This window comes from Chaetodon trifascialis, chromosome 17 (genome assembly GCF_039877785.1).
Source record: "Chaetodon trifascialis isolate fChaTrf1 chromosome 17, fChaTrf1.hap1, whole genome shotgun sequence".
Taxonomy (NCBI): Eukaryota; Metazoa; Chordata; class Actinopteri; order Chaetodontiformes; family Chaetodontidae; genus Chaetodon; species Chaetodon trifascialis.
The window spans coordinates 8,711,549-8,725,274 of NC_092072.1; the positions used below are offsets into that span (position 1 = coordinate 8,711,549).

Here is a 13,726-nt window from a genome sequence, read left to right on the forward strand (position 1 = left end):
GCCCGATGGTTGACGAATTAATATCGTCTTACAGTATGTATAGTAGTCATATTGCATAACACTATTAGAGACATAAAAGGTGATCTGTATAATGCAATGCAATGAACAAAAGCAACATGTCTTTTTTCTTTAATAACTTCAGGTACAAGTGTACAAAAAAACATGACAGAAAGAGAAAGAGAGAAAACATCTAAATATATATTGTGTGAAAAGGCATTGTTGTGATTCTTGTATACAGATGTGCACACATGTATAATTCAAAAGGCAAGTGAAGATGAATTAACAAATTATGCAGAAAAAAATACAGGATGATTTAACAGCTGTTATGATAATAATCAAAATCATCACAAGGAACAAAGATTTTACTCTTTTAGAGTTGCATGCCTTAGATACAGGTTTGTTGTGCAAGAGAAAGGCACATTTTGAATCCATCCTCACCATTAATAAACATTTTGGAAACCAGAGCAATACATACAGTAATAAATACTATAATACATGTGACTATTTACATTTTGGTTCATAGGCTGTGTGTAACTGCTTTGGAGTTTTTACAGTAAGGCACAGTTTTACTTTAAATATTGGGAGAGAACATTGCCTGCAGAATAAAATAACATCCACATACAGGATGTATATAAACGCCCAAATGAGGCTTGTTCATCTAATCTTTGTTAGAAAATTGTCAATTCATTTAAGGTATTGCACAGTCTGTTCATTGAGGAATATATATGGAGTAAACAAAGACTTTTGTTGCATAGCTGAAGCATTTCTGAATGTTACTGAACTCTCTTATGCTGTCAGACTGAAATATAATTCTAACACATATCTGCATTTTCAATTTTGTAAAACTTGGCAAGTTAAAGTGACCCAACTTTAACATCAAATTAATGAGTGCTAAAACCAGCTTGAATCAAACCATCAATACTACATCTACTAGTTGGAGGTAATAGACAAACTGTTTTGTCTTATGTACTTTTGCACAGCAGGCAGCCATCACCATGTTTCCATAATGAAAAAATAACAACTACGCGATGGTTCGGGCCCGTCTCATGCCTCGCTATACTTAACACTGACGACTCTGGATAACCGGTCTCACAAAGCTCACACAACTGGGTCTGTTAAGGCTGGGTTTAGAAATCCATCGCATGAAACATCAACAAATCAACAAGAGCAAAAGGGATGTGGTGAAAAAAGTCATCCCTGACAGGAAACTGCAGAAACAAGTTATATCAACGTTATAATTAATATAACCAATTAACAGGAGTCATTTTTACAACCCGATTGGTTAATAATGTCTTCTGTTTCTGATAATGTCTTTTTCATATACCTGCTCATGTAAATTTATTATTATTGGCTTGTATTTCAGAGCCAGATATAATTTTCTATTCAACTTCCATATGAATTTCATTCATCTGGTATCTCAGTAAATACTCTTACAGGACACTGTGCAGCAGGTCAGTTCCCAGTTAACCTGTATTCAGTAGGTCGTTCACCTATTGACCTCCACTGCTAATTTCCCTTTAGGCCTGCGTGTCCTACCCGAGTTTGTTTCTCTGAACAAGTTAAATCTGCTCAGGACAAAAACGCTAAAGCAAGTCTTTCTATTCTACTCATCATACAGAACAGTGTTCGTTCCAATTTAATAAATCTCTTTTGGTGTGGTTAAAATGTAAACTATAGAACACAAAAACAGCCTAATGCTCATTGGCTGGGAGGTGGTACCTGCGTCCAAACTGCAGAAGCTCTTACTTTCTTTGCCTGCAAATGGTGCAAACCACTGCATTTCAGGACCAAACTGCTGCTGCTCATGGACGACTGAGTGATGCTTGAAGATGCTTAGCATAAATGACGTTAACAATGCCAGTGACGTGCTGTTATTTATGACAGTGTCATATCAATAGGTCTATGGAAATATTCCTACTTGCAAAGTCACGTTCATCGCCGCTGTGTAAGAATACCTACACAGTGTAAGCATGCACCAAACCAATGCAAACACTACAACAGTAAAGCTTAGTTACTGCAAGTACTTCTCAGATTTAGCTACTCTTTGATTTATAACCATAGTGGGCCACCTGCTTATACTGCAAATATTTAGTATATTACTGTTTCCAGTACCACACACTGTAAGGAAAAATATGAATTATAGTGATTGTACCACGATTTAATAATGTCACGCTTGCATTTGTGAATGCTGTGCTTTTTCATTCATTGGGATCCTGTAAGAAATTCCCCCTAAGAAACTACTTCGTGCAGAGGTGTTTGTTTTCCAGAGAAGCCCCTGCTGGTTTTGTCTGGTGCACTGGTTTCCACAGCAACAGAACTTGAGCACTCTGACACTGAAAAAGACGAGGTCCACTCCAAACTTACTAGCTCACCAACTCACTAGTCTTGCTTCATGAGACAGGCCCCGGGTCACTGTTTTGTTACGACTCACTAAATCTGAAACAGACATCTGATCAGACAGTGTGTGCGCATAAAAACAAGTCCTTTGACCCGAACACGAGAGATGACATTTAGGATTCACAGTTTTTAAAGTAGTACAGGTCCATTAGAGCAGCTGGTTAAACAGAGACTGCAAACTGAGGATCACCTCTTTTTCCAGCATGATTTGCATTCAGAGTAAGCTTAAAAAATGGCAGCTTACCTTTTATGAACACAGTAATTTCTTTAAAAAATAAACCCGTTTATTTAAAACTGTGTTCCAAACCCAAATAATACGGTCTTGTGTTAAAGCGTCTAAGTCAAACGTAGAGCAGAGACAGTACTCTAAGCTCGGGTCTTTGGGTGGTGGGACAGACACTTACAGAGCAAAGTATGCATGAGGATGCGCTACAGCAATTTGGTAAACACAAAAGAGGAAGTCATTCCAAAAAGGAGACAAGGAATTTGAAATAAAAGGCAAAGTCCTCATGTTACACTCTACACTGAATGCTGGCTGAGTTGAGCACATTAGTGCTCAGAACGATCTTTGGTTGTGCATAGAAACATTCCTATGAAATGAATAATAGTGTTCAGTATCCACAGCATTCATGTACCTACTAGTGTCAGAACACGACCACCCAGTACTGTGCTCAACCCATGTTAAGATTTTGGAAATCAAAGTGCAAAAACAACAACAACAAAAATCATTTCATATTCTTCTACTTGGTCTCATTGATACACTATGAAACTTTTCAACTGTGGTACCTCAAATCACACCAAGGGGGGCTGTAACATTTAATCCGCACGCATTACCATCCTCCACATTCGTTTCAGTCCGTTTCTCCTTCCCGCATCTACACCTGTGAACCAAAAGCAGTGGTTGATAAAAAACATTCTGCATAAATGAAAAGTGTCGCAGAAAAGTCTGAGAGCCTCGAGACATTTTATCAACTCACAGAGCATTTGTTTGCGTTGGGGACGATGTCACTGAGCGAGATCACGTCCTCAGCACCGATACTTTCCTCAAGAGTTCTGCAAACAACATACGTTATGAAACTTTATGGAAAAATACATCACTACATCTGAATATACCTACTGATCTGAATGTTTGCAGTTTCAAGCATATTTATGTAATAACTATACAATATTAATATGCATATACTGCTGAGGATCGATACGATATGAAGATACGGATCTTCATGTGTACTTTTCCGTCTTACCTCTTGGGGGTGCTGTGCTCCTGCTCTTTGCTCAATGTGTTGTTTAAATCTGCTCCGACTGACCGGCTGGAAGCCTGAGAGGAAGGTGGAGGCTGACTTGTGGGAGCAAATCCAGGGTTTCCAGAGGAGGAGGATGAGGAGGAGGTGGTGGTTTCAGCAGCATTGCCAACAGCGTCGCTGGGCAGTAAGATCTTTGGGAGGAGGTCAGGACGACCTGACTGCATGGCTGGGTGTGACGGGAGGGGAAAACTGTTAATACTGTGTTGTGAAAGAAGCACTTCACATGCTGGTACATGCTAGAAGTCTGAATGTCTCAGTCAGCATAATTTGTTTTCAGCCCACTGGCTGAAACCTGAAATCCTATTTGCATGTTCTTACCGTTGTCTCCTTCGGTGTCTTCTTTGGTGTCGGAGCTGACTTGATGTTGGAGTACAGGCTGCTGGCTGCTGGTGCTGGTTTGGGTTAACAGAGGAGGCCCAGAGCCAGCTGTCTTCTTCAAAGGACCGTGTGTCACTGCACGGCGCTTCTTAGACGGAGAGGTCTTCACTAGATACAAGAGGGAAATTGTTAATAAAGAGGACATGAAGCCAAACATTTATATTTGACAATTCTGCATTTCATTCTGTGGGAAACTCTTCACGGGGATCCCAAACTGTCAGTGGTGTTTAAAGGGAATAAAGGAAACAAAAGTGCTTGGCCAAAAGTGTGTATTCATGCTCGTGCACTCATAGATATCGTATATACTTACATGAGATCTTCCTGAAGACGACATTGCACATGAATTTCTGAAATCTTTCCGCGTAGAAGCCCGGTCTGTGTACTGATACAGTATCCTAAAGAAAAGGAACCATTACAACAAGGTTTACATGATTATCTTTTAATATAAAACACTGTTAACTGAGGCCAGTAGAGGTAACGTACCCCATCGTGAACCAGAGCTTTCCACGAGTGTTCAAGCTTCTTCACGAGTCTGAAAAACATCACAGAGAGCCTGGATTACTTACAGAACAAACAGAGTTTAACTTTGGTTCAGGCTGAGCACTGAGGCCACACTTGCACTGCTTCATTCATGCTTGGTGGACAGCACAGCCATTATAAACACTTTTCACTACTACTGATACACTCATGCCAACACCGTTCCCTGCTGCAGCAACCTCCTTCTATTGTGCACGTTTATTGGACGGGATTAGCTCTCCAACAGATTCCTCTCTGCTGCTCAGATACAGCTTTTCTTGCCAAACTGTGCAAGCTGTATTTTACAATTTAAGCACATTTTATGATCAGAAAGACTGTCCAATCATGTGATGGATGAATAATTTGTCAATAATTCAGTAAGAAAATATGTAAAATTTAATGAAGAGAAATGAATTTGATGTAACACAAACGGGTCTTCTGCAGGGCAGCCTCCATATGCAGCTCAAACACACCGGGTAAGTGATGGAGGCTACTCTCAAGTTTGGGCCTATTTTAGTCATTCATCTCAAGCGTGCCCGATGGAAGAGATATTTTAACCAATCCAACTGCACGGCGGCGTAATGACATATACGCATATATGTGAACCAAAGGTGACCTACACTATATGTCTAAAGCTGCTACGGCGCTGTGCAGACACGGTAAGTGTCACTGACTGAACAAGGGGTGTATAGATATGCAAAAACATGTAGCGTTTACCTGTAGGACTGCAGAATGTCAATGATACCAATATACACCAGCAGCCTCTCGCCTTTTGAGTTTTGTGCCGGGATGCCTCCAGTCCTGTAAAATGAAACAAACAGAAATAACCTTCAGCGCTCTGTCATTCTTCTCAGTAAACACTTCTTTGCGGTGAAACTGTTAAAAGGAAGTTGCCTCACACATGACCTCTCTTTGGCCACAGAAACACTGTCACTCACTTGTCCTCTGTGTCCAGTGTTCCCATGCTCCCTGCCTCAGCCTGGATGGCCTCTATGGCCGTGCTGTAAAGGGACTTTTGGCCTTGTGGCCTCCTTTGGTCCGCAGCCCCTGCGGTGGCCTGCTCCTGACAAGCCTGATCTAGATTGTGGATTCCCAACAGAAGGCTGTAGTCCATAATCTTAAAACTCTGCAAAAGCTGAATGGTATTCAAAGAAAACAAATAGTGTGAGACCAGTGATTACAAATGTTGAAGGAAAAATCCAGATATCTTTAGCTTGCATACTATTTGCTTTTCGATCATATTATCTATCACCTTATCTAAAATCAATCATGCTTCTAATCTCATAGATGGGCATTATTCTGTAGTTCTTACCAGACAGTCTCTCTGGATGGTCTTGCAAACAGCACTGTACTTGTCTCCCGCCATTAGCAGCCCCTCATGCATATCCTGCATGAAATCCAGGTCCTTGTATGTGGGCACTGCCTTTTCTCTCTCTTTTGTCGAGGCCCGTCGCTTGTAAGTGGAGCCCTTCAGATCATACTTGAGGTGCATTCGTACAGAGCTCGGGAGCAGATTGTTCATGACTACGATGCGGATGTTCTTACCCGCTGCCTGGACACAGTAGAGTCCATAAAACTTAGGTAATAAGGTCCGTTTGTTCTGGTTCAGGTTCTGAAGAAGAGCAGAGAGGACAGATACAAAGATGGATAAAAGGACAAGAGGACAATGATCAGGATTCAGTCCATAGTGTTATTGTGTGTGCTGTTATTTGGTCAATATCATCATATACCTAAAGCCCCTCAGCAGATCTTACCATAAAGTATCCTGGTAGCAGTTTCTGCAGAAATTCGGCCTCTTTGTGCTGCACTGTTTTAATGATGTACTCGTCATCACTTGAGAGGTAGAAGAGAGATCCACTGGCCCCAGAGTTCGACAGCTCGATCAGCGGGTCATTACAGAGAGAATACTGCAAACAGACCAGGGCGCAGCGGTTGGACACGTGATGGAAAAACAACCAACAACACAGATTTACAGGTTAAAAACAAGACATTCGACTGTCAGCTGAGTTTTGTCAACAGCCCCTCCTCTCTTCTCCCAGTTCACAGTTCTTTCTCTGTCTGCAGAGCTTTACTTATCTGTCAGCTTTTGAGCACATTTCTGAGAACAACAGATGTTGAGTAAACAAGAATACCATGTAGTCATCAGGCCGGATGCCAAACATCTCCCTGAAGTAGCGAAAGGCGATTGGGGCGTACGTCTTGAACCTGAAGTCTCCATAGTGGTGGGCTGGTGTCAGGTTACTGCCCTCACTGCCAATAAGAGACAGAGGATTAAAACGCATACAATAAGGTGTATTAATGTAGAACAGACACAGGAAATAAAGCACAATAAAGCAAAATATTTAATCATCTTTACAACATATGGGTACTTCATAATTTTTGAAGACTCACCTGGGAAAGAAGATGCTCTCCACCACTTCAAAGTCCTGCAGCAGCACATCTCTCTCAGGTTTCCGGGCTAAGCTGCCCACCGTGTGTGTGATGCCTAACTGGATAGCACCTTTCAGGGCCGACGACGTCGTCTGGAAGAGAGAAAAAAACATGAATGATGTATCAAATGACAAATGCAGTTTGACTGGCAGGTAACTTTTACAGATCATCAACTGATAATTAACATGTTAAAATTCTCACGTGTAATTTCAATGACACAAATCTGAACTGTGAGTAAGCATGCTTTAAACTGACACTACAGATCCATCAATATCTATTAACCAATTATAAGGAATTCGCACAAAAGGACTTGGCATGACGGTAAAGAAACAGAAAAACTGTTTTATTGACTTTTACATTTAAGGTTTTACATATTTTTTCTACGAACAGTGAGTGTAGAGCTGCAATAACTGCCTGATTCATCAATTACTCCATCAACAGAAAATGAATCCACACCTCTTTTGTCGGCTTAAGTGATTAATCGCTTATGTAATGTTTTAAGCAAAAACTGTCGAACACAGTGAGGCACGTGAAGATGTCACCTCTGGCTCTTTGAAATCATGGTGGACATTTTTCACAGTTTCCCAATAATTTATAGACAAAGTAATTCATGGAGAAAATAAGGCAGATTCCCTCCCTGCTATAAAGACAAGAACTGTCAGCTGCAGCTCAAAGTGTATGAATGTAAATACATGTCAGCCAGTGACAGCAGACCTCCCACCTTCTTGTACGTCGTCTCCCCAGTGGGATCAATTCCTCGATGGCCAATAGTCTTCTTCATGTTCTGAGTCATGGTGGCGCTTGGACCCTGTCAGAATAAACATGGCGGAAAGGCAGAATTACAAGAAGAAGAAAAACCCAATGCAATCCTGCAGCAATACGTGATATTCTCGTAGTTAAAAGAGGAAGGAATAGAGGACGCGTCAGCTAAATATCAGTAATTTCCAAACTGTGTAAGATGAACGCAACAAGAGTTTCCTAACTGACACAGAGCTACATTATGCATTTCCTCCGAACAATTCAGCCATTTCTCACCTCAGGAGAAGCATTTTTTCGAGGCCCAGGTGAATCTGAAATGAGAGAAGGGAGGAAACGGAAAAGTTATAGAAGAAATACACAAAGAGGAAAAGAAATAACATAATAAAACAAAAGCAACTCTGACACTGGATGCATTAATACCAAACAACACAGCTTGAAACAGCTTCCATCATTCCCTAATGTTGAAAACTACAAGTGCAGCTAAGCTTTGAAACAAGCATGCAGACGCACCTCATTCATTACCTCTGAGAGAAGACAGTCTCCTCCAGAACTGACTCTGCAGGTCTTTGCGTGGAATGGGAACGGGAATTAGATAAGTATGCTTTTTCTACGCTATCATAGAAAGTTACGTTCCTGAAAGTCAACATTAGACCTAAATAGTTCCCTTTCTTCTTTTTTTTTAAGGAACACTCTCTAGAAACAACATAATAGTGCGTGATGACAGCCTGTTTTTCCATTTGCTTTCATATTAGGCAAATCGTTGTCTGTGAACACACCAAATTTACATGTAAAGGTCAGCTGAGTGGTAATACAGTGTGTGAAAACACTGGAGGAGCTTTGTCAAGTCTGACAAAACAACCCTGATTACATCATAACTATCTGAGACACTAATCTCACCTTGGTGACTCTTGAATTAAATCAAAAAGCATGTCTCAGAAACTGAGGGCGTGAAGCTTGAAAGCTGTGGGTATTTACCAAGCTTGGAGGGTCTAATAGAAATGCCATTGGTTGTATTATGGGAAATGTGGGATACAGATATTTTAGAGCTTGATCAGAGACTAAAAGTCAGGATAGTTCCCACAACTTTATGGAAATACAACACACTTTGTTAATTTTTATTTTTAGGTTAAATGGCCCCATTTCCTGCTTCTACTTTCCACTCAGTTGCCAGTTTTTTAAGCACACATAGCTCAAAGAAATGCAGTCTCTTACACTAAGAAGAAACTAACTACATTTATTTCAACAGGAGAATCAATACTAGAATATCTGTAAGTATATCTTGATAAAGTTCAACCACACCAGAAATTACAGCCTCATAAATGACCATAACATTGAGTCATCACCTCTGTAAAACAACAGCCTTCATGGAGGCACTGGACTCTTTCAGATTTAGCTGGGTTTGCCTGATACCTTTGAGGTTTACACTTATGAGGTGCACACAAATGATGTATTGAACTGAGAAGCTGAAAGACATGTCAGTGGTTGAACTATCTGACTGTCTCATAAGCTCCTGTCTTGCTGAAACATGGCCGTGCAAAAGATCCATAACCTGAGCCGATGTATCTGTATCACTTCAGTGAGTTACTCATCCGACCTAAGGTCAAACACATCAGATTTATGAGAAGGCGGTGGATAATAATACAGTACTTACGACCAGAGGGGCCCTGCAGCCCCGGAGGCTCCTCTGCAGCTGTGGCCATTCAGACCAGACACTCAGCTTTGACTGTGGTGAAACTCAGATCCTGATTCACTCCTGGACATCAACTCAGAGTTTCCTCCGTGAGAGCACTTCAAGTGTCTTTGGATCTTTGTAGACAAAAAGTTGATCATTAACAGCAAATAGTACAGATGACTTCATGCCACAAATATTGACAACAGCCACGTTGGCTGGTTCTGCTGCTGGAGGAGCTGCTCTGAAAATGAACCGAGCAGGAGACTTCACGGAAGTTTTCTGTTAACTGTCCGTTCCCCGGTGTAATTAAGGAAATGGTAATGAACGGTGAGACCGCAGTGTGTTGTAACAAGCTAGCACGATAGTTACCGAAACGTCTTGATTGCGACATTTAACTTAACAGAGGCGAGAGAGCTAGCTGCTAACTGATTCAATTTCTCTAACTTTAACCATGCTAGTCATGCTAATAAATGGCGAACAACAACACAAACAGACAGTCAACTCACTCGAAACTGTTGTGGGGGAGTTCTTGTCGTTTCCGGAGAAAGAAAAAATAACTTTTTTTTTTTACTTCTAAAGGCACTGTTTTCCCTAAAACTAATAAACAAGGAAGCAGTGCGGAAGCGGCAGTTTTGTGTTCTGCCCTGCTAGTCAAGGAAAGTACAGGACTTCCGGAAGCTTTCACAACAAAACACCACGTGACAAGAAAACGATTTCTTCAAGGGCTATTAAGACCTTTATTGTGTACACACCACCCCTGAATAAAGACAAACGTATGTCATTTATTTCATATGCATCGTGGTACATTACAGTATATAATAAAATAATGTAAAATGGACAACGTCATTGAAACACTGATGTGTGAGGATTGTTGCACAGTTGAAAATATATTAATTGTGAGTGGTTTAACAATTAAATATTCTTCAGGAAACTGTTATATTAAAACTGCGGTTTGCGACTTAATAAAATAACTACAATTTTTAAACAAAAGGAATGTAAAAGACAAATGAAAATCAGATTTGTACGTATAAAGCCTTACATAGTGAAATACTCAAGTAAGCAGCACAATGGACCTGAAGTACCAAAAGTTCTCATTAGAGAATGGCTGTCACTAGTGTGATATCATTATAGATGATATCATATTATTACATTAATTACAAATGAATTATCACGTAAGCAGCTTTTTTTTTTTTTACTTTGTAGTTAGTCAAAGCAGAGCAATTTTACTTTTTTTTTCACTACATCTTTACTTTAATACCACGTTTTGTGATATTTATTTTATGACTATGGCCACAAACATTAACCTTATGTATGTATATTTATGTACTTTGTTTCTACTTTAAATTTAAAACAGTCCACTTTTATTTTGAAGCCAAACAGGAAATGACCTTCTTTAGTTGTTGTGGTCTTGCGCAAATTACAATTCTAATTCAATTACAGTCATAGGTACAATATAAAATATCTCAAACAGCGTTCAGATTTCTAAAAATACTTATTTGTGACTTTTACAACATATTGCTAATCAGGCCGTGAAGTGCACTCAAACTTCTCTTTTTGATCACTGATCTGTACATGTCACACGCCCAGCTACTAATCCAACAGTGACTCCTGGTGGACACGATATAACCACAAACAATAACCTTGTGTATGTGACGTTAACACTCTCAAACACACAGAGCTGTGTATACATAATTCATGGTGATATTACATAGACTTACATTCATCTCCTGCAGAGTTACCCAAACCATAACCAAAACCACTACTTGCTTAACCCCACCCCTCACCCCACAACATAAGGAATAAATGGTACACACACATATACACACACACACACACACATATACAATAGAATGTATTTATTTATTTATTTTTAATTTTCAAGAGTGCCTTGAAAAGCTGATAACTTGTCTTAAAACTCAAAACAAAGAATACTGCATGTTAGAATCTGTCAAATCCACCCTGGGCACATTTGAGTTATATAACAGTGAACATTTGCAATTAAAAAAAATGTATTGTTGTGACAAAGCTTGGTTAAAATGGAGAGCTGTCAGAATAATAACCAACTTCAGCCGTTCATCCTTACGCAGCATAAACACGGCCAGCATGCCCCGTCCTCCTCTGAGCGTCTGTGACAAAGATCTGCAGGGTGAACAATATTATTTGCTCAGCTTGTACATTTTTCTGATGCAGCTTTGTCCAAACGGGATCTTAGCCCATAAATGCAAACTTAGACAAAATCCTTATTATATCACTCATAGACACTTTCACCCACCTCTAGCAAGCGTTTGCATTGAAGGTGAAGCCTGGCTCCTCCGGGATTTGCGGTGCAGTGTAGCCCAGTGTTGGGTAGTAGTATGGGTTTGGCAGCTCGCTGTCAAAGCAGGCCCAGCGTGCTTCTCCTCTGTCCGCACAGCACTCATATGGGACTGTCTTGGTGCCGTACTCGTCCACGCAGAACTGGGACAGGGCTTGTTTCCACTGTGAGAAAAGACGTTTATTATCTTGTTAACCAAGAGTCAGAGAAAAGGAAACTTCATCCTCATCAGCTTTTGTTCACTCAGTTAATCTAACTAAACTTTTTTTCCCCTTGTCACCATTTATCCATCCTCATGCATGCTGACAGGAATCATGACATAAATTCAACCTGCTTTTGATTATGAATAAATTAATCTTGCCATTTACTTTGTTAAATTTAGTTATATTTATATATTATATATTTATACACATCATGTGGTAAAATGCGTCTATATGTAAATTTGCTTAACAATTTCCTTAAATCTAATCTTACAACAAATGTCATCTTTGTGAATCTTCTGAAATTAGTTTTTAGTAATTACAGAAGGCATTTTGTCCTTGTTTTCTGAAAAAGAAAGTCACCAAAAAAAGTATGTGCATGAGGAAATCTAGGCTTTTAATCTATTACTTTATGTAGAAGAACCTACAAAAAAATCAAATTGCCAAAAGATAACTAAGATTAATTGAAACTACCAGTTCTGTATATAATATATATAAATATATATAATACTGGCAGTTTTTCATAAGTGGGTAGAATGTTTTGTGTGATTGTAATTGCAATACACAGCATATTTTTATAAAGAAAATATATAGTAGCATATTATTATATTTTATTTTAAAAACAAAACAAAACAGACGTCTCTAGGTAGAACAGTCAGGCTTCCTCACCTTAAATATGGACTTAACTATGAAACAAACACAGAGACTCACAGCTTGCTGGGCGCAGCAGAGGATCTGGGTGTTCTGCTGTGCTACCTGTCCACTGCAGCACAACCCGTACCACCACTCCAGACGGTTGATGGCCGTTCCACGACGGCGGAAGTGGCTGGCACCGGAGGCCGGGAAGAAGCTGTCTGGGTATCTGGGACGACCCTGACCCTGTTGGCAAATGGCAGCCAGGTTCTGAGGCGTGGGACGGGCAGGTGGGAAAGGCACGTCCGGCTCATTGAGAGCGTTTCTTTGGCTCTCTGTGGAAATAGAACAACAAGCAGCACAGAAGTTAACATCACTGCAATTTGAGGAGTACATTAAGCATAAATGCTCGAAGAATTGAAGAAATCACCTCCCACATTTGCACCGTGAAGAGTCAGCAGTGCAATTATCCAAAATCCAGCGAGGCCTCTGATTGAAATCATAGCTGTACGGTTGTCCAGCACGAAGATTTCTCTCCAACAAGTCGACTAAAGATATTTTGACTGGACCAGCGACCAGCCTATATAAGAGAGGGGAGTGAGTGTGTGGGCGTGAAATGCCTGGAAGTTGGGGTGGAAGGGGCGAGGGGAAGTGGTGGTGTGTGTTTGGGGGGGGTAACAAAATACCGGGAGATGACCTTAAAACAATTTTAATTACAAATAACAGACTGACAAACCTGCAGTGGTAGGAATTGACTACATACATTTACTATACTCAAGTACATTTTTGAGGTACTTATACTTTACATAGGTATCTTAGATTCATGCTGTTTCTACTCCACTATATTTCAGAGAGAAATATTGTACTTTTTACTCCACTATATTTATCTATCACCTGTACTTACTAATTCCTTTCAGATTCAGATTTTACATGCAGAACATGTTTTGCTATTAAGCCAACCAGTCATGTAAGCAATAACATCCAAAAATACATTTTATTATGAATGTACAGAAGGAGAGTTTGTGCATAATAATACTTTTAATACTTGAAAAATGAAAATGGGACTTTTGAGTTCAGTCCAACTTCTGTGTGAGGCAAAACTTTCCACATAGGATTTGTTGTGGGA

At 40.0% G+C, this 13,726-nt stretch overlaps 2 protein-coding genes across 4 annotated transcripts; both read right to left on the reverse strand.

Annotated features, from left to right (window-relative positions):
• Window positions 1-2,334: 2,334 nt before the first annotated feature.
• On the reverse strand, window positions 2,335-10,088 carry LOC139346260 (phosphatidylinositol 4-phosphate 5-kinase type-1 alpha-like). Of its 3 annotated transcripts, none has more exons than XM_070985254.1 (15): window positions 9,433-9,741; window positions 8,058-8,092; window positions 7,744-7,830; window positions 6,984-7,114; window positions 6,725-6,842; window positions 6,347-6,499; window positions 5,905-6,204; window positions 5,531-5,727; window positions 5,310-5,393; window positions 4,560-4,608; window positions 4,387-4,471; window positions 4,017-4,184; window positions 3,639-3,864; window positions 3,375-3,450; window positions 2,335-3,278 (listed from the first exon to the last, which is right to left on the reverse strand). In XM_070985254.1, exons 1-15 carry the CDS (start codon window positions 9,479-9,481, stop codon window positions 3,273-3,275), a joined length of 1,764 nt encoding a protein of 587 aa, XP_070841355.1. In that variant the 5' UTR covers window positions 9,482-9,741; the 3' UTR covers window positions 2,335-3,272. The 3 variants fall into 3 exon arrangements, with proteins under 3 accessions (XP_070841355.1, XP_070841353.1, XP_070841352.1); XM_070985252.1 differs by lacking the exon at window positions 2,335-3,278 and adding an exon at window positions 9,960-10,088 and having other exon boundaries at window positions 3,366-3,450; window positions 9,433-9,587; XM_070985251.1 differs by lacking the exon at window positions 2,335-3,278 and having other exon boundaries at window positions 3,366-3,450.
• A 1,285-nt stretch (window positions 10,089-11,373) lies between these two features.
• Window positions 11,374-13,126, reverse strand: ecm1a (extracellular matrix protein 1a). Its single transcript, XM_070983975.1, has 4 exons — window positions 13,031-13,126; window positions 12,679-12,935; window positions 11,726-11,931; window positions 11,374-11,592 (listed from the first exon to the last, which is right to left on the reverse strand). The coding sequence occupies exons 1-3, from the start codon at window positions 13,101-13,103 to the stop codon at window positions 11,728-11,730; spliced, it is 534 nt and encodes a 177-aa protein (XP_070840076.1). The 5' UTR covers window positions 13,104-13,126; the 3' UTR covers window positions 11,374-11,592; window positions 11,726-11,727.
• Window positions 13,127-13,726: the final 600 nt, after the last annotated feature.